At 38.6% G+C, this 26341-nt stretch overlaps 1 protein-coding gene across 8 annotated transcripts in view; it reads right to left on the bottom strand.

The window, feature by feature from the left end:
- Positions 1-26341, bottom strand: part of cobl (cordon-bleu WH2 repeat protein) — a 57581-nt gene that overhangs the window by 29662 nt on the left and 1578 nt on the right. The window contains exons 1-8 of one of the 8 annotated variants that reach the window (XM_055013653.1): positions 22238-22351; positions 14205-14399; positions 11576-11786; positions 8808-9036; positions 7050-7094; positions 6137-6228; positions 5724-5795; positions 72-254 (exon numbers count right to left, since the gene is read on the bottom strand). In XM_055013653.1, the coding sequence (XP_054869628.1) occupies positions 72-254; positions 5724-5795; positions 6137-6228; positions 7050-7094; positions 8808-9036; positions 11576-11786; positions 14205-14399; positions 22238-22335 (1125 nt within the window). In that variant the 5' untranslated portion in view covers positions 22336-22351. Of the gene's footprint in view, positions 1-71; positions 255-5723; positions 5796-6136; positions 6229-7049; positions 7095-8807; positions 9037-11575; positions 11787-14204; positions 14400-15343; positions 15520-22237; positions 22352-26341 lie in introns of those variants that run through there. The other 7 variants (XM_035951553.2, XM_035951554.2, XM_023277571.3 and 4 more) reach the window with 7 other exon arrangements.

Here is a 26341-nt window from a genome sequence, read left to right as displayed (position 1 = left end):
TACATTCTGACACGCTGGATGTACACACAAATGTATGTAAATGATGACATCATATCCTTTTATCCCCTCACCTGGTAGCTTTCGAAGCTGGTGTGTCCCATGCTCGGTGTCGGGGCCCCTGGTGGTGCTGGGGCCCTCCTCTTCTTGGCGTCTGCCTTAGGAGACATCCTGGTGATATTCATGACAGACTGAGACTGACCCAAGGTGCCAGGTCGATCCTCTAAGCTGTGGAGCCCCGACACTGTGGACAGAGCCTGCATGTAACAAGAAGAAAACACCGGGGTGAAATCAAATGGACACAAATATACGCAAGAATAAATATGAATAAAATGTGTAAATGTATAAGAGCGTACAGTACATTTTGCAATCAGTTGCATGCACGTCAGGCATATAAATGCCCCATGTTCGTGCTGTGCTAAAATGCTAGAAGCTGACTATCAAAAATTTAATTTATTCTGAGTTTGTCCAATATGCGGAGTATTCAATTTAGAGAGGACTGGGTGAAACTTGAATAAGAAGAGTTGAAAAACATGTTTAAAGTTGAAAAATCTGCTTGCATATATTAGACTTAACTTAAAATAAAGAATCATAAAAACATCACCTGCTTCTTGACTTATGCCATAACTCTAATGAAATTTAACTGAAAACTGTTACACTATGGGGTATTCTAACCCTCAAACAAAAGCATTTACAGGACTAATATCACAGGCAGTGTTGACTTGACATTAAGGGTTAAGTTTTGGGTAGAAGCAGAAAAACTGCGTTTTTAAGCATTCATGTCTAGATTAACTTTAAAAACATGCATGTACTACATGTGCAGTGGACAGGCAGATTTCTGCAGATAGAGTCCATTCTGAAGTCATGACAATTACAGCAACATTAATTTGATCAAGGTGAAAGTGTAACCACATTTTCAAAGGGTGGCTGCTCCTGACTGAAGTATTGAAAGAAAAATGGTTTTCAATATCTGATCAAAGAGAGCCTAAAGTGCTCCTGAAAATCTGAACCTTCCCGTGGCTCAGCTTGGTACCGAGCCTTGGCACAACAGGGGAACCAAACCACGGCTCACGCCCCCATAGTCCAAGAGAAGAAAAGTGTTTTAAAGCAGATTAATTGATGAGTTCAGACAATGCCTGGATACAACATAAAAGCGAGCAAAAAGTTCAGATCATTAGAATTAATTGGGCACAAGGTTAGAACATCTCACAGTGGGGAGGGATGGGAAAAAAAAACGCTACGTCTGAAAAAAGAGAGAAGTCTAGCAATGCCTGCAGTTTTTGCACATTAGAAATATGTTTTAAATGCTGCTATTTAGATTTTTACTGCATGCAGAATAATATTTTTTGAAGCAGATGCTTCCACAGAGGTAAAAGGAACAGAGAGAAACAGATTTGCAGAATAAATTTGTAATTCTTGCACTTTTGAGCATGGAAATATTATTCACTAGGACTACCACTGATCATTTACATACATTTCATCCCAAAACACCACAAACAACATCTCCAAACGCTACAATATAGGTTGTGGAATACAACGGCTCACTTACTCTATCTATAGCCAAAGCAACACCTAGGATGTCTGTGATTCATGCAAGACAAAAACGAGCACATTAACACAGTATAAACTTAAAACTACAGCAGAAAAAAACAACAATCTAAAATATTTAGCGCAAATCTGTTCTGACATCTGTGACTGACACATTCATGGATTGATAGGAGTAAGAGCAGGGGAAGGAGGGGAGGTGGAGCAGATAGCAGATGGAGGCTGACAGATCAAAAAAGAAAGGCTGGAAGAGAGGACTGATGCGATTTCCATTTGAAATCCTCAAAAAAGCAGCATGTTTTCACCTCAGCAGAAATATAGAATGTTCAAAGCGGAAAATTCGCATGAACTCTGTCTGACTTTTTCACCTGCTCTCTTCTACTTCTTCTTCGCCCCGGTAAACAATCTGAAATGTGTGAGAGGAAAATAGAACAAAATGTACTCCAGCACTTGGGGGGGAACCCGAGCTCACAGTGCATTCATAATCACAAAGTGAGTAACATAAAAGGAAACTATTAAATCTCTGCATAACAAGGATCATGGCTTATATACTTTATGTCCTGGGAATGCCTTTCAGGGCTTCAAGGACATTGTTTTACTACTATATATATATATATATATATATATATATATATATATATTTCAGATATAGATAGATAGATAGATAGATAGATAGATATAGATATAGATATATAAATAAAATGTCAAAAAGTTCTTTAAAGACGTTATTATAGTTTTTGGAATCATGTCGAGGGAGCAGACAGATGTCTTCAGAGGAGATATAAAGTGATAAAGCTAAGGCAGACGATGGAGTTAAGGGAATTTGGAGCTGAAGTGTTTCCAGAGGAGATGGATAGACTGTTCACAGAAACTCTGATGTCAAGCACTTTATCTCTGAACAAAAATTAAGAAAATCCACAAGTTTAGTCGTGGAAGATTCAGAGCAAGAGCTGGAAGTGGAGGAGATGACAGAATTTACCTCAATAAAAAGTTCCTGAAGATTTGGACACTTTTCGATGATGAGATCAAAGTAGTAATGTGCTCTGGCATGTTTGACAGCCAGCTGCTTTTCACCCCAGAGATCTTTCAGAAATTGAAATGAGACCTGAAATTTCCATTTCCACCTGAGCGCTCTCCGTATTACTTTAATATTGGTATTATTAAGTCAAAGTGGGGGCAGATGTGGCAGTTGAAATATCATAGAATGAGAATATTGCCATATTTTGGAGCGATGTGGAAGAGGAGATGAAGTAAATACTGGGCTTTGGGGTTAACTACACATCAGCTTGTGTGAAACCCTTCCGTGCGTAGTCATATTTAAGTGTGAGCAAACTATTCAGTACGGATGATGCAGAAGCTTTGACGTTACTGTCTTTGTGACTGCATGTCATTGTTATGGTTCCTGCCAAAGCCAACAAAGTTATGTAGATAAAATGTTTGCTTTCTTATGCATAACAGGACTGAAAAGCATATTTTCCTTGGTTGAAATAAGTTTGCTTTAGAATCAGCGCTGCCCTAACATGATGCCCTCTGACCATGTCGGTGTTCCAAGACCACACACACACTGACACCGACACACACGCTAGTTTAGCTCCTAATGAACAATTAGAGATAAGAAGCTGGGCTTTTAGTGCTAATGTAGCTAAGGTAGGTAATCTGATGCCTTCAGGCTGATAACACTGTGTGTGTGTGTGTGTGTGTGTGTGTGTGTGTGTGTGTGTGTGTGTGTGTGTGTGTGTGTGTGCGTGCATGCGTGGTTTATGTGTTTTCTTGTGTGCACAAATGCATATGTGTGGTCTGATAACAGTCCCTGGCTGAGAAACAATCATATCAGACAGAAAAAGCCCAGCTGCATCAGAACCTACTGTACGGGGTGATATGACTGAAAACTGAATAAATCTAATTCAGCACAAATGTCTTGGATTCATTTCAGTGTTTTAAATACACTTTAAATGTTCACATCAAACAAAATGCCTGTAATAGCTTTAATGTCTAATTCTCTGCTGACGGTTTTTTTTTTTCTCCTTTCCTCTTCCTTGTTGCTTTTTCTTTCAAACCCCGAAGAAATGTTAGATGAAAAATATGGAGTGAGAAGCATCCGATGAAGGCAAGAAAATGAAGATGACAGTTCAGGCCTGAGAGAAGAAGAAGATAATGGCAACAAAGCTCAACGATAAGAGAAACACAGAGAACAAAGGGGTAGAAGGGTGGAGTCCAACCAGAAGCTTGATGGAGCAGTGAAGTGAACCAGGCAGTGTTTCTCAAGGTAATACAATCAAATGCTACACTGATTGAGTTACGTCTATAATAGGTAGAGCGCAGCTTAATGCAGCAGCTAAATGTGCATCTGGTTTACACTGGAGTGGCTGTGAGGAGTGTTATCCTGGAATAAAACCCTCTGCTGTCAGTCTTTATCATGATCATAAACAATCTTTAAAGCCGTTTACAAATGCAATGTTCAGATCCTCCAACCAGACAACCTCCAGTTTGTTGTGAATCTCCTCCAAGCTGGTTACCACCAGTCACATAAGGATGCTACGGAGTGTTTGGTAGAAATATTTAACAGTATCCCATACAACCTTTTAATGAGTTTTCTTCTTTGTAACTGTGAAGCATCAAACGCCTGCTGACAAACTGTTTGGAGACAGTTGCTGCCCTCTGGAGGACATCAGCACACATGAACACAACTACAACCCAGAGATGCACATTTCACATTAAGATGGCCACTTTGTGACTTTGACTCAACTTTTGTTCAGAAACACAAAGACTTTTGTGAAAAAGGAAAAAAGTTCAAGAGACACCTACTGTAGCTTAGTTTTAAGTCCTTTAGCAGGAGTTTAAATATCTGTCTGTCTATGTGACAGATTTTATCATTGCACTTGTGTCACAAATGTGCAAAATAGTCTCACAACTTTATTGGTGTGTATTTGACACAAAAATGAAGGCAGATTTCCAACCTTGACCTTACTACATAAATAATTACAATTAATTAACATATGTACTCTTAATAAACATATGTTCTCTTTGGCTTTTTATTGTAGTTGAGTGCTGACACCTTGATATATGGCATTGTTTATCTGGCTCTGTGTATTTCTTTACAGATTATGTCTTGTTTTCTATTTTGAACTGTAAAGCACTTTGGTCAACCTTGGTTGTTTTGTATAAATGTGCTATATAAATAAAGTTGACCTGACTAATTGTAATGGATTATTTACTCTATAAAATGTCAGAAAATGATGAGAAGAAAATGAGTTGTAATGACTGACAACCAAAAAATATACTTTTGGTATTTTAATTAGTTAACTGTTGGACCGTTTTGTTAGTCCACTAATCATAGTTTAAACAGATGTTGCAGAATTAGTGCATTTAAAGCTGACATCCTGAACTGAACTACAGCAGCTCTCCGGGTCATCACAGGGAGTTGATTGGCTTTTTTAGTAGTATGCATTGAAAAATAGAACCAGCCAAATAACTTCAAAAATAATGAATAATATATTAATAAAATGAATATGTAATTCACCAAAGGCTTTATGACATGTATTGTCAACAAGCAGTGGTGCAATCTGACACACCCACTCAACACTCTTTATAGACAGCCCCTGTATATGTGTTATTTGAAATTAACATCTTTTCCTCAAACTCACTGGTCTGACTTACAGGATGTCGGTTTTGAGTATAATCTTACACTTGATGGCGCATTTTACACAGCTTTCTCTTCTGCTACCACTATTAACGTGTTACCATTTTCCAAATGCATTTCACTAAGAGAAACAACAACAACCATCTCCAGAGGCAACGACCCACCACACTCTACCCTACTGCAATTGTCAGCGAATGAGCCATGTTAGTAACAGCCCTCTGATGTTCCACCAAATACTTCCACAAGTCCCTATTTTAAGGGATATCTAGCTGCATCCTTATATACATCATATGATCAGCAGCCATGCAACAAATGGACAGGAAATGGATGTAACAACAGGAACCCCTGAAGCATGCGGTGAATTCTAACACTACTGACTTGCAACAAGTACAAAAAGGTTCCCTGGTTGTTGGTAGTTTTTATAGTTGTTCCTGTTTTTTTTCCTGTTATTCTGAACACTCATGATTAGAATGCTTCAATATCCAATAAACCCAATCTGACTTCACTTCAGGACATTGTGAGATCCATTAGGAATACTTACATTAGATTGTGTGTCTGTATATTGGATTATTGTTTCATCAAAGTCATCCATGTCCATAGATCTTGTCTCTGTCTGCAAACAGAACACACAGCAAACATGCAGCATTCAACTGTACAGCCATGCATTAGGTTGCCTCAGTACAAACAGCATGCACTTCCAGAGGTTAGTTTGTAAATTATTATTCCACAATGTTATGTTTCTCATGATACTTGTGAGAACGAGACACTGCAAAATGTTGCGGTCAGTTATAATGACAGTAACGCAACTCTTCATTCAGTAATTCCAAAATAACATTGTGTGCATATAACCAATATAAAATGTGATAATAAAACATACTTACACTCAGAAAACTCAGTGTGATATAAATACACTTTTTATCGCCAAAAAGCGGTAACTGTAATCTTGACTCTTACTTTGGATTTCCTTCTGTTGCTGAACTGGAAGATTCCCAGGAGGCCTTTCTTCTCTGCTTTTCCCAGACTGGTTGTACTGGAGCAAATGGAGTCTGGAAAATTTAAAAAATGAGAAGCAGTAGAAGAGCAGTTGGTTTGATTCTGTTAACACCTCATATTTATAGGAAGGAGATCTTGGTCAGACTGGGAAGCAGCTTTTGAGAAATTAAGTAGAAGTGAGTGAGAAATTATACCTGCATGCACAATTTAATTGGGTTAACAACAAAATTCTGCAGGGTTTTTTTTCCATTGCAGTTAATATTTGGAACTTAAAGCACTCTGTCCAATAGCAATTTAGTTAGATTCCTTTTAATTTAACTTTAATTGCTCTATTTGATACTTGATAAACAGCTTTAAATGCATTTTAGTGATCATTTTAAAACATTTTGGAGCAGTCTCAATATTCAACATTTCATTTCCAAGAACTGAACAGAGTAAGTTGCTGATTTTGTCCAGCAGAGGGCGCTGTAGCATTATTTTTCTCACAGCTCACCTCTATGTAACCTTCACAGTCTACAAAGCAGTAAATAAGAATGAGCCAGGATAACATTGTTGGGTAGAGGACAGCTACGGAAGGTAACCTAACACTAAAAAAAGTTTAAAAGCTTTACTGCTTAGTTATTTAGGTTCTAAATAGAGTAAAAGTCAACTAAATTAATGACAAATCACTTCAAAATGACAGGCAGTGATGATGTTCACACAGATACCAAAAAAAATAAAAATATTTCGGTGAAGACGGATGCCTAACAAGCTCACACGCGTGTGCTGTAACAAACAGGGGTTAATGAGCAAGCAGCAGAACTTTGGGTTAAACAGCTACAGGGACTTTAATGACATCAGCAGCACTAACACAGACGAGACTTCAGACTGATACCTGAGGAGTTAAGAGCGGGAGCAGAAGCCATTTTAGGCTGGAAAGCTGTAAAACATGACAAGGTTTGAAAAGACATACATTTAATATTGTGTAACTGACGTACATCACAAATAATTTATAATCTTTTTATTTACATGATGTCAGCGGCTACTAGTGTTTAATCAGAGGAGGAAAAACTTTGTGCATTTCAACTAGTTATGACACAAAGCAGTTTATAGATTTTCTGTTCAACACTGATGTTATTTGTATCACCCGGTTACCAACATCCAAACAGTAAACAAATTAAATTACATAATGTTCTAAAGTTCCTGCTTATAAAAAAATCTTATACAAGAACACTGACTATAAAGTATATATGTGGGTCCGGACCGTCACCTGGAAATGAACCATAATATCAGATCAAAGATTATAATTTAACTTCCTACCAGATAAAGTATTTATTTGATTATCACACCTCGAGGACAAATTATGTTTTCAAGGTTGATTTAGCTGAGCATTATGTAATAAACTCAACACGAGCTTTGTGTTTTAAATCTGTCAAACCTGTCGCTGGTTGAACAAACATTGACGCTTTAAACTTCATATGAACAAACAGCTGGTCATGCTATGCTGCCAAATACAACATAATGCTGGATTGTGGGTCTTTGCAATGGAAACATTCTCATGAACTACTGCTGACTGACTCCATACTTTGTTCAGCCTCCTGCTCAGGAACCATGTATCTTATCTATGTTTTCTGCTGAATCCACACTGTGCAGAAGGAAAGTGAGCAAATGTCTAATTTTATGTTCCTTTAGGTAGATTCTCTTTCTTTGTCTGTATTTTGTACTCATCAACAAATAGGTTGGAGGACAGTATGCTGTCTTGAATGATATTCAAGTTGAATAATAAAAAGTGAGCCTTTTATGCCAACTTTCTATCTCTAAACGCAGACATACAACAGAGAATAAAGAAGCATTTTGTAAGTTCTGTTCTGCAACTTTGTTATTTTAATCAAATAAACCTTTGCTGCAATTTCCCTACACTGCTGTTTTATAATGCCTTTACATGAAATTGTTGAATTTGTAGTATAGTTAAAAGTTACAAAAAGGGAAAATCTGCTTGTTTACAGGATTTGACTCCTGTATGTTTCAATTTGTTTATTTATGCATTTATACATGTTTAGAAAGAACTTACAAGGCTTGATATTTGCAGGCCAACAGCTGGTAATCTGACATAATGGCTGGACTGGCCAAAGTACCAGCATCAGTATCCAAGATGACGTCCTTTATCTGCTTTAATTAGGTCGCTTAACACAAGCCAGCACTTTAACACGGCATACGCTAAAGGTTGAACTCTATTTATTTTTATTTACTGATCAGGAAAAAAAAATCTTTTTACGTAGACTGAAACTATAAAATAAATTATTTTATCATTTAAAAATCTCTCACAATTATGGAAACTTCCTTCTTTAATATCCATTTTACACTGTGCAATTTATAAATGACTGAACCCCAACACTTATAGGACTAGTTTTTAAGATTTAGCAGAATCTATTGACAGAAATGGAGCGTAGTTTTCACTTCTGTAGAATCATCTGTAATTACAAATCTCTTAATGCTGCTTTATATTCTGTATCCTCCAGAGAGGGTGTTTTTTTTTTTTGTAATTTCTTAAATGCCCCCCATAAGCTCACTGCTAGATGCCAGTAACTTCTACACACTAGTCCTTTAAAGAAACAGAAAATGTCATAGACAGGATCATGTGGTTGAGGCTTACCTAGACTCTGGTCATGTACGTAGAGCTCCTTGATGCCCAGATCTGACAGAGATTTGTCCAGCTGGAGCTCGTGGCGGTTGATGCTGTCCTTCAGGAGCAGAACATGTGCAGGATCAAAGTCACACTTGTCACAGATGACCGGTATCAGAACCTGGAGGGGTACCAAAGGGTTGACCCGGACCACAGCTTTCTGGTTGCCGTGGTAGTTCACCATCAAACGCACTGTTTTCTGACACACACAGGAGAGAATAGAGAGGAAAATTAGACACTGAAGCTCAAAAAAATGGTGAGCAGACAGGAGAGGTTGCTGTTGATGAAAGACATAAAACATAGAAAAGTTCATTAACTGTACTAATACAGCTGTGACAGACTGAAGCACTTCAATGGCAAAAAAATCATAATATCAATTAAGCTAAAATAACTACTAAATGAAAGACTGTACAAACATATTTACTAAACTTTTTTAAAATCTGCAATTCACTTGTCAATTCCTATATTTCTGTCATTATGCTTTCTTTAGTTTCTTATGTTCACATAAAGTAAGAACAAAACATGTCAAATGTGAAACGTGAGAAGAGAACAGAGAGAAAAAGACAAAGACATGCAAACATGCAGACACTTCAGTAATGAGTAACTCAAGGTTAGACTTTGGTTGCTGACAGAAAAAAGAGCATTTAATTGACTGAAGATGAGCATGTCTGTGTGTACATGTGTCTGGGGATAGGCATGTGATCATGGAGGTATGGGTGTATTTAACTCCTTAACAGCTCTGGACTATTTTAAAAATCTCCACCTGAAAAAACATCTCCAAATTCAATCAGCTGCACAGCTGCAAGACCAAAGTGAACAAGCCTGGGTTCTATGGATGAAAGCCACTTGGGAGAATTTTTAAAGACTGAGACTCTGAGGCCCAAACACTGGACCAGAGAGAAATTTTTAAAACTCCAGCAAAAACTAACATTTTTACATCTGCTTAATCAAAACTGCAAATGAAGGAGTAAGTAACCGCCTTACAACAAGTCAGTGACAAAAAAAAAAAGTCAACTGCAACTCGTCCAAATTTGCAATTGCAATTTGCAACAGAAATGAATCCCAACAATTCTACGTAAATTTCAATGGATATAATTTTGTAACCTGCCAGACTTCAAAAAACAGTAACATTCTAAACCACCCATTTTGGTTGCACACTTTCAGAGGCATATATAAGCACAGCAAAGATCAAACTACCAATTTACAGATCAGTAGAAATGCACTGTACATGTAAAAGACAGGTAAGTTGAAGATCATGGGTTTTCCAAATTCGACAGGTTTGTTTTTAATGGTTTGTCCTAAAAGTTTCAGCCAATCTGGCAGGTATGTTGGATAAAGATGGGTGAAATGTTCCAGACAGATAATCAAAACAGTGAATAGGCTGACATATGGAGGCTTAATGTCCCATTTTGAAAAAGTAATTTACTAAAATCAAGAAAAAGCTGGTACCATTGTCAAGCATCAAGGTTGTAAGGAAAACTGCATCAAATTTAAAATCTTAAAATAAACACTGTAATATAATACTAAATTGTTTAACAAAGCCACCTGTTTACTTTGCTACTTGTTGCTATTCCTGTTATGTTTAATTTTTCTTAAATTTCCTTTGCTTTCAATCTGTATAGTTACTTCTAAAAATGTTGGACTGATTATATACTTTTTTGCATATTACTGAAATGGGTTTATAGTATTTTGTTCACCCGATTCATAACAGTGAGGTAGATTACACATTAGAAATACCTCTAAATATCACAAAATATAGTTCAACAGCACCACAAAATACAGCCTGTAAAATTATGATAAAGCTGAAATAACACCTCCTCCAAACAAAGCATTCTAAACCTGAACATTTTAACCAACATCAGGTAACAATTTCAGTATAACTGCTGGGACTGTCGGTACAATGAGATTTAACAGAGAAGAGGAATGACTGACAGCAGTGCCTGAAACTGTGTCGGCTTCTGGCCTGAGGCCATGTGGGGTCAAAGGGAGGGAGAGCAGCCAGTGAGCCCTGAGAAGAGCAGAGAAATAATGCATGGTAACTAAAGGTAAGGCACTCATCAAATATTCAAACTGTAGGAGGAGAGTGAAGGAGAAGCAGAGAAAAAGGAAGACAGAACAAGACAGATGCTGATAGAAAAAAAATAAATAAACAAATAAATCAGACAGGCTCGTGAGCTTTAAAAACAGATGACAAGAAGAGGAAATACGGCAGATACACCGAAAATTCACAACTAGAATGAAAAAGTGCTTTATTAAAAGCTGACTCCAATATGCCGGCCAGTTAAATACCAACCAGCTCCTACCTTGGCATTGGCCCTTACAGGTTTCACTGCCTTCTGCCAGTGGCCAATTGTAAAGATAGAGAGGGGAGGGACAGGCATTACATACATAAAGCTTCAAGGTAAGAGTTACAGTATGTGCACACTGCAAAACTTTATTATACCTGGGATAAAGTCTGTCTGTGGCACTTTGGACTGCATTAATCTACATCCAGGACATTATAATAAATGAACAACCTTGAGGTATTTTTCCTTAAATGTTCTATCATTGTATTTCATTTGCTTACATACAAGATAAACATCTCTGCACATTGCAAAACACACAATAACCCAAGTTTGACATAACAGGTTTTAAAGGTTGCAGGTTCTAAACATGCTGCAGCAGTGATATAGTGATATAAAACTCTAACATGCAATCACAAGATACAGATCAGAGTGTCAGGCTGCACCGCAACTCACCTCTGGCACTTTGGGCGCCGGTCTGCGCACCACTTTCTCCTCCCAGACTTTCTCCTTGATGAAGACGCAGGCCACGTTGAGGGAGCCCAGCAGAGTGTTGGGCTTGAAGCCCAGACTGTGGCCGTCGGGTGACAGGAGCTCCAGGGTGTGCAGGGCCGGATTCAGGTGGTAGCGACTGCAGAGCTCGACCAGCAGGTCCATCAGTGCTTTACTGAGGGAGGCAGAGGAAGAGAGAGCAGAGGGGTGAGAGGGAAAGTGTGGTGGGGGGGTGTAGAAGCAGAGGGAGGAAGAGAGGTAGGAAGAACAGAAGATAGAGTTACAAAGCCAATTTAGCTTTAGCTGCAGTGAAGAGAACAGATCAAAACAAAGACATACTCTCACCTGATGCACTTGCAATTGATCGATGCATAAACTATGACTTTAACAGTACTGGCACTGATTTTAACATTAAGATCAACAGGTCAGGGTCATTTTGGAACTGACTGTATTATAAGAGCACACATTTTATGACCTGGCAATCTCACTAACTATTGTGAAAACTGATAATAAATAAACCTAGATGTGACATTATACTGACATCAACTGAAAAATGACAAACCGTGTGTAAAGTGGGACTACAATCTTGAACATGAGTGTTAAGTTGTGTTTAGTTAGTGCTCTAAAATGTAGTATTATCTGCTCTAATTCTAACTTTTGCATTCAAATTCAAAAACAAAACTCAACACCAGGCATTTATCAAATACAAGTATCCAGACAAAAACTCCTAAGAGTCTCCTGCAATAAAACGGCTGCAACACAACGAAGTGGTGCAGAGAAATAATGACATCTTCTTATGGCCATCGCTTTGTGTTAGCGTTTGGCAGGGGGCTGATGGGGAGGCCTATAGTACTACCTGTCAATCCTCAGATAAAGAAGCCCAGAGACAGTCTCCAATGTTTTCTGGGAACAGCCAGATCAGGTGACAGAACTGAGAGAGAGATACGACTACAAAGGACACCATTGACAATCACTAACACGTGGACGCAGTCTATGACTAAAATGAAAATCTGCACGTCTGAATGAAATAGATCTACTGTCCGGACTGCTTAAGATCATTCTGTTCATTCAAAACAAGTCATGACACAATCACAATCTGAAAGGAATGATCCAATTTAGAACTAAATACACGATGTATCTTAACCTGTTAACATCCTGTTTTGTAAATGTTGTGGTCTAGTATGGCCACTGAATTGTAGTTTAAGCTGTAGTCCAAGTCATAAACACACCAAATACAACAAATTACACTAGGTGCATGCATAAGGATTTTAAATAACTCATAGAAATGTAAAGAGACGCTTGATATTAGTACAAAGAATACACACCAATAGAAAAAGATCACATAGAGGAGTGGAAAGAAGCATTATCTAGCGTAGAAAGTTCACAATTGGTTGGAGGACATGGAAGGTTGAAGTCATAAAAGTATAAATTGGTTCATGATTTAAATGTATGTATTTTGTTTAAATCCTTTCTTGCATAAGTAAATACAAGTTGCTCTAGTTTTAGTTGTTACAGTGTCTATAGTAGCACCTAATGTTTCTCATTAACTGTGTTCATACGATGAATTTATGAGTCCAGAGTGGTATGAACATATAGTATCAGCGATTTATGATACTCGCGTGTTTATGACACCTAAGTCTTATCTTTTAAGTGACTATAGAACCGCAAGTAATGATTTTCATTGTTAATTATTGTTTAATTGACTGACTATTTTGGTCAACAAAATGTCAAAGAAATATGAAAAATATTGATCTGAAATGCTGTGCTTTGTTTACAACCCAAAGATATTCGGTTTACTGTCATAGCTGACTAAAGAAACTAGAACATGAAAATTTTAAAAGCTGGAGTAACAGAAGTTGGCTTTTTTTCCTTAATAAATTACTCAAACCAATAATTGGTTCTCAGAGCACTTGGGAATGAACTTATTAATAGACAACTAACTGATTAACTGTCGCGTCTCCAATGAATTATCACAGTATCGGGCTCTTACGGTGGAATTTATAAACCAAATAGGTGACAACAATATGATTCTATCAGAAAAGCGAATAATGCTAAATATTTCTAAAAGGGAGTCCTGTGCACACATATGCTTCAAGAACTTTTGAAATGGTTTTATGTAATGTTAAAGTAGCTCTGCATGTTTAAGTATAGAAAGCTTTACACTGAAAAAACATTTTACTTTTCTACACCTGTGAGAAGTATCACAGAGACACCTGCTGGCCAAAATCTTCTCCATGGATATTAAAAGAGCATCTTGTTATTTTGTCCCCAATTTTCTGCCCCAGAGGAGATCCTCATTAGGGACACGGAGCGTCAGCAGGTCAGCTGGCGACTCTCTGGGACAAAGCTTGTGCTGAGGATGGGAATTGGACCCCTTTAAAAGGCCTCACTGGAACAGCAACCAAAACAGCACCAGGAGCAACAAACGCATCTCACGCTGTTTGGTGACAATGAAGGTCGACCCGTAGAATCCTATTGTTCAGATCTTTATATTTAGAGACATAAAGATGTAAATTGATTGCGACTTATTTTACACACAAATACAACGGAAAAAAACTAAATACACTCATAAAAAGTACTTTTTCCCTCTCACCTTCCGTCCTCGGTTACATGGATCTGCTGTCCCTGTGGTAGGGTTAACAGAACATCCACAGTGGGCCTCAGCATGTTTTCCTTGGCATCCAGGCCCGACGTCCCTCCCCCATCAGGTGCAGGGTTTCTGAAGATGCGACGGGGAGCCGGTTGCGGGGCCGAAGGTGGAGGTGGGGCATGAGCCTTCATTCTCCTCCTGAGCGATAATGAAGATACACAAAAAGAAATACTATGAACATTCAGGTGTTGGAAGAGGACATGTATAGTACAGTATCTTAGAAAAAAACAAGACTGATTTGCACATGAATATGGATCAATCAGTCAAGAATTTATGGTGTTTTTAGCCACTAATAAAACAGTGTGTCACATGTTGATTTTCTGTGAGTCATTTCTGTTTTTCTTAAATTTGGTCTTAGTTACACAACATAACAGGCTAATGAACGATGATTTTTTTTTCTGTTTTTCCACTTCTGTTTGTGACACAAGAGTCCAGATATGCAGAGAAGATCATTTTGTTTGTCAAGATGATCCAGTTGTTTATTTCATCTGTAGGAAGACTCCTTTGAATATTTTTTTTACTCTAAAAATGCTCTCCTTAAATCACTCCTATGCCCTCTAGCTCAAATATTTATAAAGCTACTATAGTGACACATAATCAATTTCTATTTTAAAATAACACTCTAAAGTGAAATAAACAACTCTTCTTGACAGAAACAACACTCCTCATCAAATCTTATTCCACCCAAGGGAACTTATAACATAATACAACTAAAATGACAAATTCAGGATTTCATACAGCATTTTTTACAGCACAGACAACATCAAAAGCAACAACATTTACAGAATTAGCTTGGCTCAGGTGCAGAATATTCATCTTTTGAGGTGTTCTTCAAAAACCATTAAAAGCTGACAGGAATGCAAACCACACCCAAACAGCAGCTACTATCATTTGGCATGTGACAGATGTCAATGACATGCCAGCTCAGTATAAAGCCTACTCAGGCCGACAGCTGATTAGACAGATAATAAACGCTTTATTTTTCTCTCAACAATGACAAATAGTTTTTCTATACCACACAATTCAGACACACACACTCTCAAATATTAGCCTTAGATAACAGAAGAAAAAGTGCCACTCACGTCAAAATCAGTCCGTGTGTTGATTAAATGTTTGGAAAGTCTTGTATATCAGAGTGTTTATAAATCCTCTTCCAAGAGTTTCACACAACCTCCAAGAATGTGTGTGTGTGCCTCCAATTGTCTAATCCAGCGTTCTTCGAGATCCTCCTGCTCAGTGCAAACAGCATAGCAAAGAAAAAATGCACGAGCATAGCAGAGTCAGAGGACTCTAACCTGCCTTATGTTAACCATTAACAGCTACGTTGCATATCAACTAACTCTCACCCAGAGGAGCCACAGAGTCATTGACTCCTTATGCAATGCAGAAGGTGGTTTTCAATGGATGCATCATGAGAATTACAGACTATACTTAAAGCGGGCGACGGCACTGATCATGATCTAGTTAGTCAAATCACAGTGCAGATCATGTAATTATTAACTGCAAAGTGCATTTAAAAACGTGCTTTACTCACTGGAAAGTAAATGTTTTCATGAGCAGCGTTCAGACTTGTTAATGTGAGAGATTTTTGTATTTTCCTGGTGAGTCTGTGTGTTTGGAAGTAAACAGAACCGGGCTCTGTGGGACTGTGGGACTGGGCTCCGGCCAGCTGAACACAGTCGGCTAGTATCCTCCTCTCCCTCTCGCTTACGGTTTGTCTCACCGTAGCATTTCACTCTCCCTCTCCCTCTCTTCCCCTCTCTCGGACATGCACAAAGACTCCTTTAGGAAAGGCCTTGTCTCCCACAGAGTTAGAATGAGCGTAAACACAGAGAGAAAGAGTGGGAAAGTAAAGGAGAGGTGGGGAAGGAAAAGCAGGAAACTCTGCTCCGGCACAGGGGGGCAGTAAGTGCTGAGCTGTTACAGGGACTGAGTTACAAATGGGCTCACACACATGCACACACAGAGAAGGTTACTAATGGACCTTTCAGAATCACCCGGTTCCTTTCACTTGACTAAACAGCATTAACAAGGATATATTGCTCTTTGTAGCCTCTTATGTCACTCAACTTACCAGATTTCCCAGATTAGAAGAACTTCCATAGTTTTTAATCACTCTAAATAATACAAACACTGACATAAATGTATGAATACATTCCATAAGAATGCAATGCAAATAGATGCTGAACTTATTTCAGTTTATTTACATGCATACAGATGTGTGTATTGCAATACAATCACCTCGAGCCACGCTTTAGAAAATGGTTGAGTGAATTAGGACCTAATATTTTAAAATATCATCATAAATGGAAAGAATCTTATGGTCCCTTTTTGCAATATTTGAACTCAGTTATACCGCATTTGCATTCGTGCACTGATGACCAACATCATTAAAAAACCACTGACAGATAAAGTGAAGAACACTGATTAAGGCGTTACAATGGCACCAGTGATGGGATATATTAAGAAGATAAGATTTAATAAGGATAATGAAGGAAATTCTTGCTCCCGATACTGCTCAGAAAAGAACAAAATGACATAATATAAGAAATGCAGTGACTAAAACACAGAAAAGCAATAACATAAGTACGATGCAATCCTGAATTGAAATAAGTAGCTAAATTCAGGCTAGAATAGAACAGCTAAAAGTAATGCTGGTAATTATAATAGGTGGGTAGCAAGAAAAAATGGGTGAGATGACCGATTCAGAGCAGGTATTATGGGGTGCTCCCAATACGCAGGTTAGTACCAACACAAAAGAGGTCCAAGGAAAGACAGCTGGTGAAACCAAGTTTATGGGCACCCAATATTTACTGATGAATGAGGGGAATATAGTCTGACCCATGAGATCTGAACACAAAGAAGAGCTACTGTTGCACGAACTGCTGATAACCTGAATGCTGACTATGACAGAAAGGTGTTAGAACACAACGTGCATGACAACTTCCTGCGTATGGGAGTGTTTTACTGCAGACTGGTGAGAACGTTCAAACTCAAAGGGTCTACAATGTGCACATGAGCATCAGAACTGGACCATGGAGCAATGAAAGAAGGTAGCTTGGTCTGATGAATCACATTTCTTTCATATCATGTGGACAACCAAGTGCATGTGCATTATTTAGCTGCAGAAGAGATGCAAGCAAGATGCACTGTGGGAAAAGGCTAATAGTCATAGGCAATGTGAGGTTCTGGGCAATATTCTGCTGAGAACGTTTAGCTCATGTTACTAATGTTGATGTTGCTTTGACAAATGCCAGCCTCCTAAATACTGCAGCATAATATGCACTGCCACACAACAAAAAAAGTTCAGGACTGGTTAGACGAACCTGACAAAAGGTGTTGACTTGATCTCCAAATATTGCAAATTACAGTCTAAATAATCATCTAAAACAAGTCAGATCCAAACCTTGCAATTTACAGGTTTTGAAGAATTTTATACCACAGGACACCTTCAGAAGGTCTTGTCAAGTCCATGTCTTGATTGGTCAAAGCTGTTTTGGCAGCAAGAGGTAGGTGCTTTTAATGTGTTCTCTGTTTTGTTATTGTACATTCCTATACTTGATGGGTTTCATTTAACAATCACGTGTAAATGATGCACTGCTATGAACGTTTGTGTCCTTGATATAAGTTCATCCAATTAATCAGACTTCTTTAAAAGCAGAGGCAATATTTTATTACTGAGGAATTAATGCTAAACAAGAGCGTGAGAAGGAGTTCAGTGCAAACACTTTGCACAGAATGTAAACATGGCTTTTGTGACAGCCATAGAACACAAAATCTGTTGAATACGTGTGTCTTGGACTGAGATACAAGTCTAACTTCACTTGCATCTCAGTGAACAGTAGCACCTGTAATGGTCTGCAGTCCAACCCACCGCCTACAGTCACTATATTTTGCTGTCTGCACGCTAGTCTCTTTAACAGATTAGTCTCAGTGTCTACGGGGTTGCGTGCATGTGTGTGTACTGTGCATGCAGTGTGTGCGTGCACATCCAGCTACCTCCTCTGTGACCCAAATACGGCGGTGCTCACTCTTGACTAAGGCAGTCAGGATAAATCATGTCTGGATGTAGAGGCACGGCTGAGAGATACAAATCAGGACACAATGAAAAACTACATTCCAAACTGTCCTATAGAGAGACACGGCAGGTGTTTGAAGATTTCAAGACATAATAAACACAAAGCAAACGCTCTTAAAATTACAGTTTTGGCCACACCACGGTGCCGATGCATGTAAATGCAAATCCACCTACGTCACAGTCACAATACTGTTGTTTGCAGAAATACTGCTCAGACACACTGGAGACTACCTTAAATTTTTTTTTTAATTTTCTTGCTGGGGAAAGAAGTCAGACTGTATTTATCTCAGCCATGGAAACTCAGTATAACGTTCCCACTCTTGAAGCCTAATAAAAATATTGGAATATGTTAGTGTGTGCTCTGTCAGCACCACCCTCACCAAAACAATTTCTATGAACTAACGTGTTGTTGGGTGTTTTTTCACTATTGTACAGCAGTTTCGTGCTTTGAAACTATAGATACCGACAATACAAGGGCACAGAGATACATATTAAAGATGTTGGAGTTACAATAATGACAGTGACAAAGAAACAGACACAGACTATAAACAACAACGTCTGCTGTGGATGTACGCAAATGAAAATGTGACACGGCAGCCAGAACAGACGGACAGACAGACAGACATCCTGATGTCAGTGCTGTGTGCCACAACAGGATCACTGAAACAATGAATTACTATCCTCTAATGAAAACAGCCAACTGGGAATGGAGATGATTATTAGGCCAAAATACACTGCCAACTGACCTACATTCACTGACACACTTTATGCATTCTGAGAATATAAACAAAGGGAGAAAAAAAAGACAAGCAGCCATTAATAAAGATTTACACAAAAAAGTACGTCACCAGTTAACTTGTTTACTTGAGTAACACTCTTTTAAAAAAGGATTTCAGCTGTATTGCAAGACTTTGACTGTAATGTTATAGCTACTGGCATTACCTAAAATTTTCTAAAAATTAGAGAATGCTTGTGTTTCTAAAAAACTCAAGTTAGTGTTTTAAAAACCTACTGAGCAGTAACAATACCAGCATCAGATTTCATCTGAAGGACACAATCATGTTGTTTATAGGAATCTTTCATTTCCAATCAATAACTTTTAAATAGTTTTATAACAACAACAATGACAAAATGTAGAAGTTTAGTTGGGAAAAGGGTTTGGATATCTATTGCAAGGGTGGTGTTGTGATCACAGTGATTGTGGCTCATCCCTCACCTTTAACCTTGAGCTCCACCAATCCTTGAGCAAGACACTAAAACCTAAAGTACTATATAAGGTAAAGAGGTGGTACCATAAAAAAACATTAGTCACAGAGCAACAATAATTCAAATACTGCAATATAAACTCAATTAAAAAAAGATTACCTCATTCCTTTATTATTGCTCACTCAGAAGTCCAAAAGTCCAAAAAAATCCATTTCTAAAAATAGATTTGATTCATAACACGCCACCCACTCACATGCAAGCATAAACACATGCACACTGGAGCTGAAAACACACTTGTCATTGCCACACTTGAGCTTTCACCTCCTATTGTGCTGTGGACACTGTGAATGACATGAATCCCGGACACTCAGCTCCTCCACTCACAGTCCAAACACACACTCTCCCGCAACCTAGCCAGCATACCCCTTGGGTGTCATGGCGTCCCTATGGCAACCTATATTTATACCACTTGACGGCAGAAGAAAGCAGACCTCGGTTTAGTAGCAGCTGTGGATTTTGAATGCATGTGCACAAAGAGCAAGTGGTCGTAATGAACAAGGACAGAAGGAAAGAAAAGACAGAGGGAGAGTGCGAAAGATTTTCCTTGTTGTAAGTAAGCATCTGGAGACATATGACCCCAGCAAAGCATTTGTTTGTGGTTGCTAGGAACACAATCTCCTAATTCAGCATATGTCTTGATGCTCATATTACTGGCAGTGTGCTTAAAAACCCCACCCCACTGCAATGCCAAGTGAAAGGACTCTGATAATGCCAGCTGAACACTCTGAATTCAAAGCCTCATTACTGTCCCTGCTGGCACAACCAACTACAAAATTTAAAAAATGACTACAGCATAGTAAAGTTACCAATTTATTCTTAAATATCAGATGTTCTAACGTCAAATTTACTATGATCTTTTGGGGGTCAACTCATTACCAGCCAGTCTGAATATCAGATCCAATGTTTAGCATTTTTACAATTACTGGTATCATTGTTTTTTAAAAGATGAAATAAATACATTTAAAAATGCACCACTTTGGCTCTAATGAAGTTGCCTCTTTTCACTCTGTAAGCGATGTCCTGGTCACAGAATTACAGGATTGGTTACACGTCTCAAGTAATATCCCGTCAACACCGAAGGATAAAAGTTGAGAAGTTCTCTTTTAATTAAACACAACTAAAAAGTTAAGTAAACAAACACAGCTAAATTATTTTAAACATATGTTGATTCCACCTACTGGCTATCAGTCTCCTTGATTACTAATAATTAGCATTAGCTCTAGAAAAACCATACTGGCCAACCCTGAATCATTTCGATGCATCTCTAATTTGTTTAGGGTGCACAGAAGTAATCTAGGATGCATCTTTAACAATACTGGAAGTGTGTATACACAGAGTGCATAATTTTTACATAATTGTCTGATTTCTAATACTTGGTTTCATATTTTCTCATTTGTTTCTATTCCCCTGTATAAAAGCAGCTGAATGAAACCAAAAGAAATGTCATTTTCCACTGTTTGCATTCTCTGCCTCTGCAAGTTTAATGGCGCCAACTGTTTATCTTAAGGCACTTAACTTTTAATATTTGCATTTTGATATCCATCTATTGACATTAAGATCATGGATTCAGCTGCAAAGCCGTGAGCCGCAGCACCTCTGTGGTCACCTATTGGTTTGGAAAAACAAAAAAGGAGAGCCCAATAACTCAGAAAAAGGTGGGAGTGACAGGTGCTAATACCACTAATCTAAAACTAATAGATGCAAAACATATTTGTCTGACAATAAAACACCCTCAACCAATAGTGGTTTTGATATAATTAATCACAACTGCCGGATATCAGCAGTGTTCTTAATTATACAAGCTACAGCTGTTGGACCTGATGCCTTATTTACCACTTAGAAAAAAAAATATCGCTTCATAGAGCTTTGTTTTCCTTCACTCAATAAAACAGAACAAATGTCACAAACCCAGGGGCAATTAAAATACCTCATTTCACATCTTAGTGCTTTCATCTTGGTTTGAAAATTCTGAATGAACTGTCTGAAAACCCCCATAATCCATTCATAAGTATAGGATACTGGTGTAGCTAATGAATGTAATGTTTTTTTCCTCTATAAACCAACAATAATAATAATAATAACAATAATAAATCCATATGAGCACAATATGTAAGTTTATTAGGATGTACTAAAATTAAAAAAAAAAAAAGTGGCTCCCCTGCAGTCAACCAAACATGATGCCATGGTAACAGTCTGTGGTTGCATTCAGCCTATAATCATGAGGTGTTCTCTGATTTAAATTATTAAATTACATTCTACTGGAACTGATTTGCCTTACATGCAATAGTTTTACTAATTTTGTACACAAACTGTAGCTCTAATACAAACTGTATTCAACTTGAATCACGATTGTTAAATTTCCTGCATTTGAAATAAGGATATATTACTCTTGAAATGGTTCATCAGTTGTATGCAACTTGATTAATCTGAATATCAAGCGGGAACTTCTCTAAAAGAATCAAGTTAGAGCTCTGCACACTCACAGCATCAGTAACAATAATACAATAACCCCAGGGAGAATAAAAAGACACATGATGCCTCAGGTGCTAAATGATTTGTTACTCATTGGGATCAATTAGATTTCTTACACTCTCTAACAGTTATTCTCAGGTTTTACATGTGCTGCAGTTACCTCATGTTGAATGGTGAGTCAGCGACCAGCAATCCAGGAGTATCTGTTTCACACCTAAAGGAGTGAAATCCACTTACTGTAACATCACTCCACTGCATCAGTCCTCTCCTGCTCTTTCCTATCTGCTGCTCTCCTCACACATGCAGTCATCTTAGTCCACTTGTGACCACTGACAAAGAGCCATGCGGTAACACTTAACACAAATCATGTTCCAAGACAACAATAATTCTCCAAAAATAGGAGCAGGAAGCTGACCCACCCCACTGTCTGCACAGCTGGAAAAAACATGTCTATCTTCCATTCAGGGAACAAAATTCAACAAATGAGGACACTTTGGCCAGAGAGTATTTCTGTACATGTGGAAATGCTTCTTGGAAATAGATTTTGTAGCTTCAAGCCATTTAGTCTTTTTCCTCCCAGTCAATACCAGCACTCTGTTAATGACTGAGGTGAATGTATCGATAGAAGACTATCATTTTTTCACCCATTTATTAATGGACATACTGGCATTAATTGCTTTCCGTGCAAAAATCTGACATCTGTACGCTCAAACAAGAAGACAATTTGCTTTGCATCAACTTTGACCTCCTCTAACATTTAAAATCCATTGCAGGACTCCAATGTCAGTATTTAGTCTTCAAAGGTGATACATACATTTATCCATTAATCAAAAACATGGAGATAAATAAGTATTTAGAGGGGCACATAAGCTATTTTCACTGTTTTCATTCTCCAGTAAAGGTGAAGCTCCTGGGTGGCAAACAGGCCCACAGGAGAGGAAGAAGGGAAGCGGGAATAATAAAGGTTGAGAGGGAGGGAAGAGGGAATCTCAGGAGGCACCAAACCTCACATGGATGGAGAATGAGAAGAAAGGGAATAGAAAGAGTAGATGGGTGGAGCCCAACAGGAGAGAAGAAAGGAAGGAGAGCTGGAATGTAGAAGCAGAACAGCAGGAAATAATAATTAGTCTGTTCTCTATTCCCCAAGCTGCTGGTTCAATTAGAGAGGTCCTGCTGGAAAGAAGAAAAACACTTAAGTTACAGATACTGTTGGCACTGGAAGACCCCAGGGTTCCTTTGAAATACAGCATATATTAATATAAGGCTTTCAATGCTAAATTAAAGTTTTGTAGAAAAAGACGACAAGTGAAAAGTGTATTTCTTGCATTTAGTGCTGCCTTTTTAATAATATATTTTTTAAAAAAAGGCCTAAAGGCAGCAATGCCACCACAGACAAGGAATGTGCATGTGCTCCCTATTGTCACACTCAACTGGTTTCGTAATAATTTTGTGTAAAGGTCACAAATTACTGTTGCTAAATTACCGACACAGTGGGTACTTTTTAGTTTTGAAATCGAGATAGAGCAAAGCAGCAACATTAAATGGTGGCAAAACCATTGCAGCTTGTCCACTCTACCACCCCTCTGCTTTATCACTCAATCCCACTGCTACAGACCTTCAGCTGGTGTTAGAGGAATCTGTCCAATCTGTACTTGCACAACGTGCAGTCTGTCTGTCTTCCTCTCTGACAAACACACATACCACAGTGACTAACATATGACAGCAGGCTTCCAGAAATAAATGTGAGCCGCCCGTAGCAGCTGCATATTGCAGACAGATATGGCCTATGGTAGATGCTTGACACTGTTGAATAAACAGGCAGAACTTGGTTGTAAAAGCTGTCTGCCAGTGGTTTTGCCCACCAGTGCACCGAGGCTGGTAAAAAGCAGAAGTGGACAGTGAAGTGGGCCTAAGGAGCACAACAGTCTATAAATACAGCCAGTGTAGATATCTCAGATGCTTCCCATGTATCATCATGGCTTTGGAGTAAACAGAATCAGAGCACTGGTGTTGCTTTGATTGTACAGAGACCAAGGACCTGTTAATTACACCCTACTGTGCCTTTCCTTATAATAAACTGCTACTTGGAACCACAACAGACATTACTGTAACTGTTAATGAAAAGGGTCGCACATTAAGCATTTAATTAACAGACTAAATATTTGTTTAACAATCATAATATGTGTTATATTTCTAATATAGATAGAGTCCGTATTAAATTAAGCAATAATCATACTGTATGCTTCTGATCTAGTACGTTCAGTGAGTGCGTGCGTTGGTGAAGCTTTTATAGTTACAGAAGAAGCTGGTGGCAGCAGTGCATCCACACCCTCTCTATTTAAAAACAGGACAGCCTGCGAATGGATGCAGATATTACCAGATACATACCGTACCACTGCCAATAACGCATAGCCTCTAATACGCTCTCTCTCGTCTAGCTCGACTTTCACTAGAGTGAAATAGAACCCGGCATAAAAATAACCTAAAATATCCAGATGTGGCCATATGCACGGTTTCCCCTTGGTACATACAGTATAGCTTTGTAGCAAAAGAGAAAAAAAGAGGGAGTTTCCTGAGTCAGCAGTGCTGAGCGAGCGGCTGACCACATGAACCTTAATCTTAGAGCAGGTTTGTGGAGGGTGTGGAGGCTGGAAAGGCTGCGTCTGCATCCGTCTAAAGAATCATAGCAAAGAAAAAGACACAGCAACGACAGGTAACTTTATCTTATGATATTCAGTCTATGCCTGAGTGTTTTAAGTATCTGTATGAACTCGGAGACACACGTAGCCTCAAATAAAATGCAGTGACATTAGCATTTCAGTCCACAGCTTCAAATTAATCAACAAACATTTACTCTGAATCTGCATCTTCCTCCATATACAGTGTTCGGGAGTGCACGAGAGTGTGCACGTATATAGACACGGGACAGTTTGACAGCCAGTAATTATCCCTGGGCGTGTGCTGAGGATGAATGGACAGTTATTTGTAATCCCATACTGCACTTAACTGTAAAATCTGTGTTTTAAACCCGAATACACAAACAAACAAAAACAAGCAAACCACAAACAACAGATGCACTTTAAATAAAAGAGAGAAGCAGATGGCAGCACCAGTCAGGATGATGATGGTGGTGAGACTCTTTTTTTTTATCCTCTTCTTTGCACCTCATGAGGCACAAAGTAGAAAAAGGAAAAAAAGTGTGGATGATCATCAACCATGTGACCAAAGTAAACTCACAAGGTTCTGACGTCACACATGTTTGTGTCTTTAGAAAAACACACAGAAAAAAAAATCTATTAAACCAATGGCTCAGTAAAACACTTTGAAGACTGAGGGAAACACAAGTGAGGAATGCTGTGGATTCAGAATTTATTTAGGTGGTTCATCTGCTGCTTCCTTATTGCCTCCGTGGGCATGGATACCAAAATTAAGACAGAGTAACAAAACCACATTAATCAGAAGCTTCTGGGCTAAAACTCACAGACACACACAAACACACCAGGTCCAGACATGCAGAGGAAAACACCAGCGTGCTAATTAAGACTGTTGTGGATGCTGCAGACTTAAAGAGAGAAGACTACTTCAGTATAAATGCAATTAACGGAGCTCCGACTCATACAAAGGAGCGAATTGGGAGTTGGTTCACTGTGATCACTGATAGATTCCAAAGAAAGGGGTCAAGGGAAATTATGTTTGCCTGAAATCGGTAGGCAAGTTGCTAGATTTTGGACAAATCTTGATCTCATCAGACAAAAAAATCAAGTTGTTTCAGCTGTCTTTTGCTTCATTGCAGGTTTTTAAAGCTCAGAACTGGGGCTTCTTCTTTCCACCACTTCTAACAGACTCCCTCAGCCTTTCTGGACACCCATTCACACCCACTGCTCAGGTTTCAACGGCCAGGTAGTCCACTTCCCTGAAAAGAGCAGTCCTCTCCCTCCTTCCTTCCCAGTTTGTCTAATGGGTGTCTTAATGTAGTTTTTACGAGCTGCGTTTCATTAGAACCGCGCAGTGTAGTAAAGTAGCTGCTCCCTACGCGATGACGAAAGAGGGATCCCGACACAAAAGGAGTTGTCATGGCGATTTATATGGAGAAAAATGTCACACACCGACCCGATAAAAAGGCATTTTGGTTCCGCTGCCAGACTCTGCGACCGGTCTGCTTTGTAATTTGGCCAAAAAGCTCTTGAGTGTCTGAAATCACTGTAATTAAGAGTATCTGGTTAAAGGGACCTTTACTTTAAAGATCAGAGGAGAAAAAGACCAA

Source organism: Amphiprion ocellaris, chromosome 9 (assembly GCF_022539595.1).
Source record: "Amphiprion ocellaris isolate individual 3 ecotype Okinawa chromosome 9, ASM2253959v1, whole genome shotgun sequence".
Lineage (NCBI taxonomy): Eukaryota > Metazoa > Chordata > Actinopteri > Pomacentridae > Amphiprion > Amphiprion ocellaris.
The sequence above is the reverse complement of the archived record's forward strand: the minus strand, read 5'-3'. Positions and strand labels throughout refer to the sequence as shown.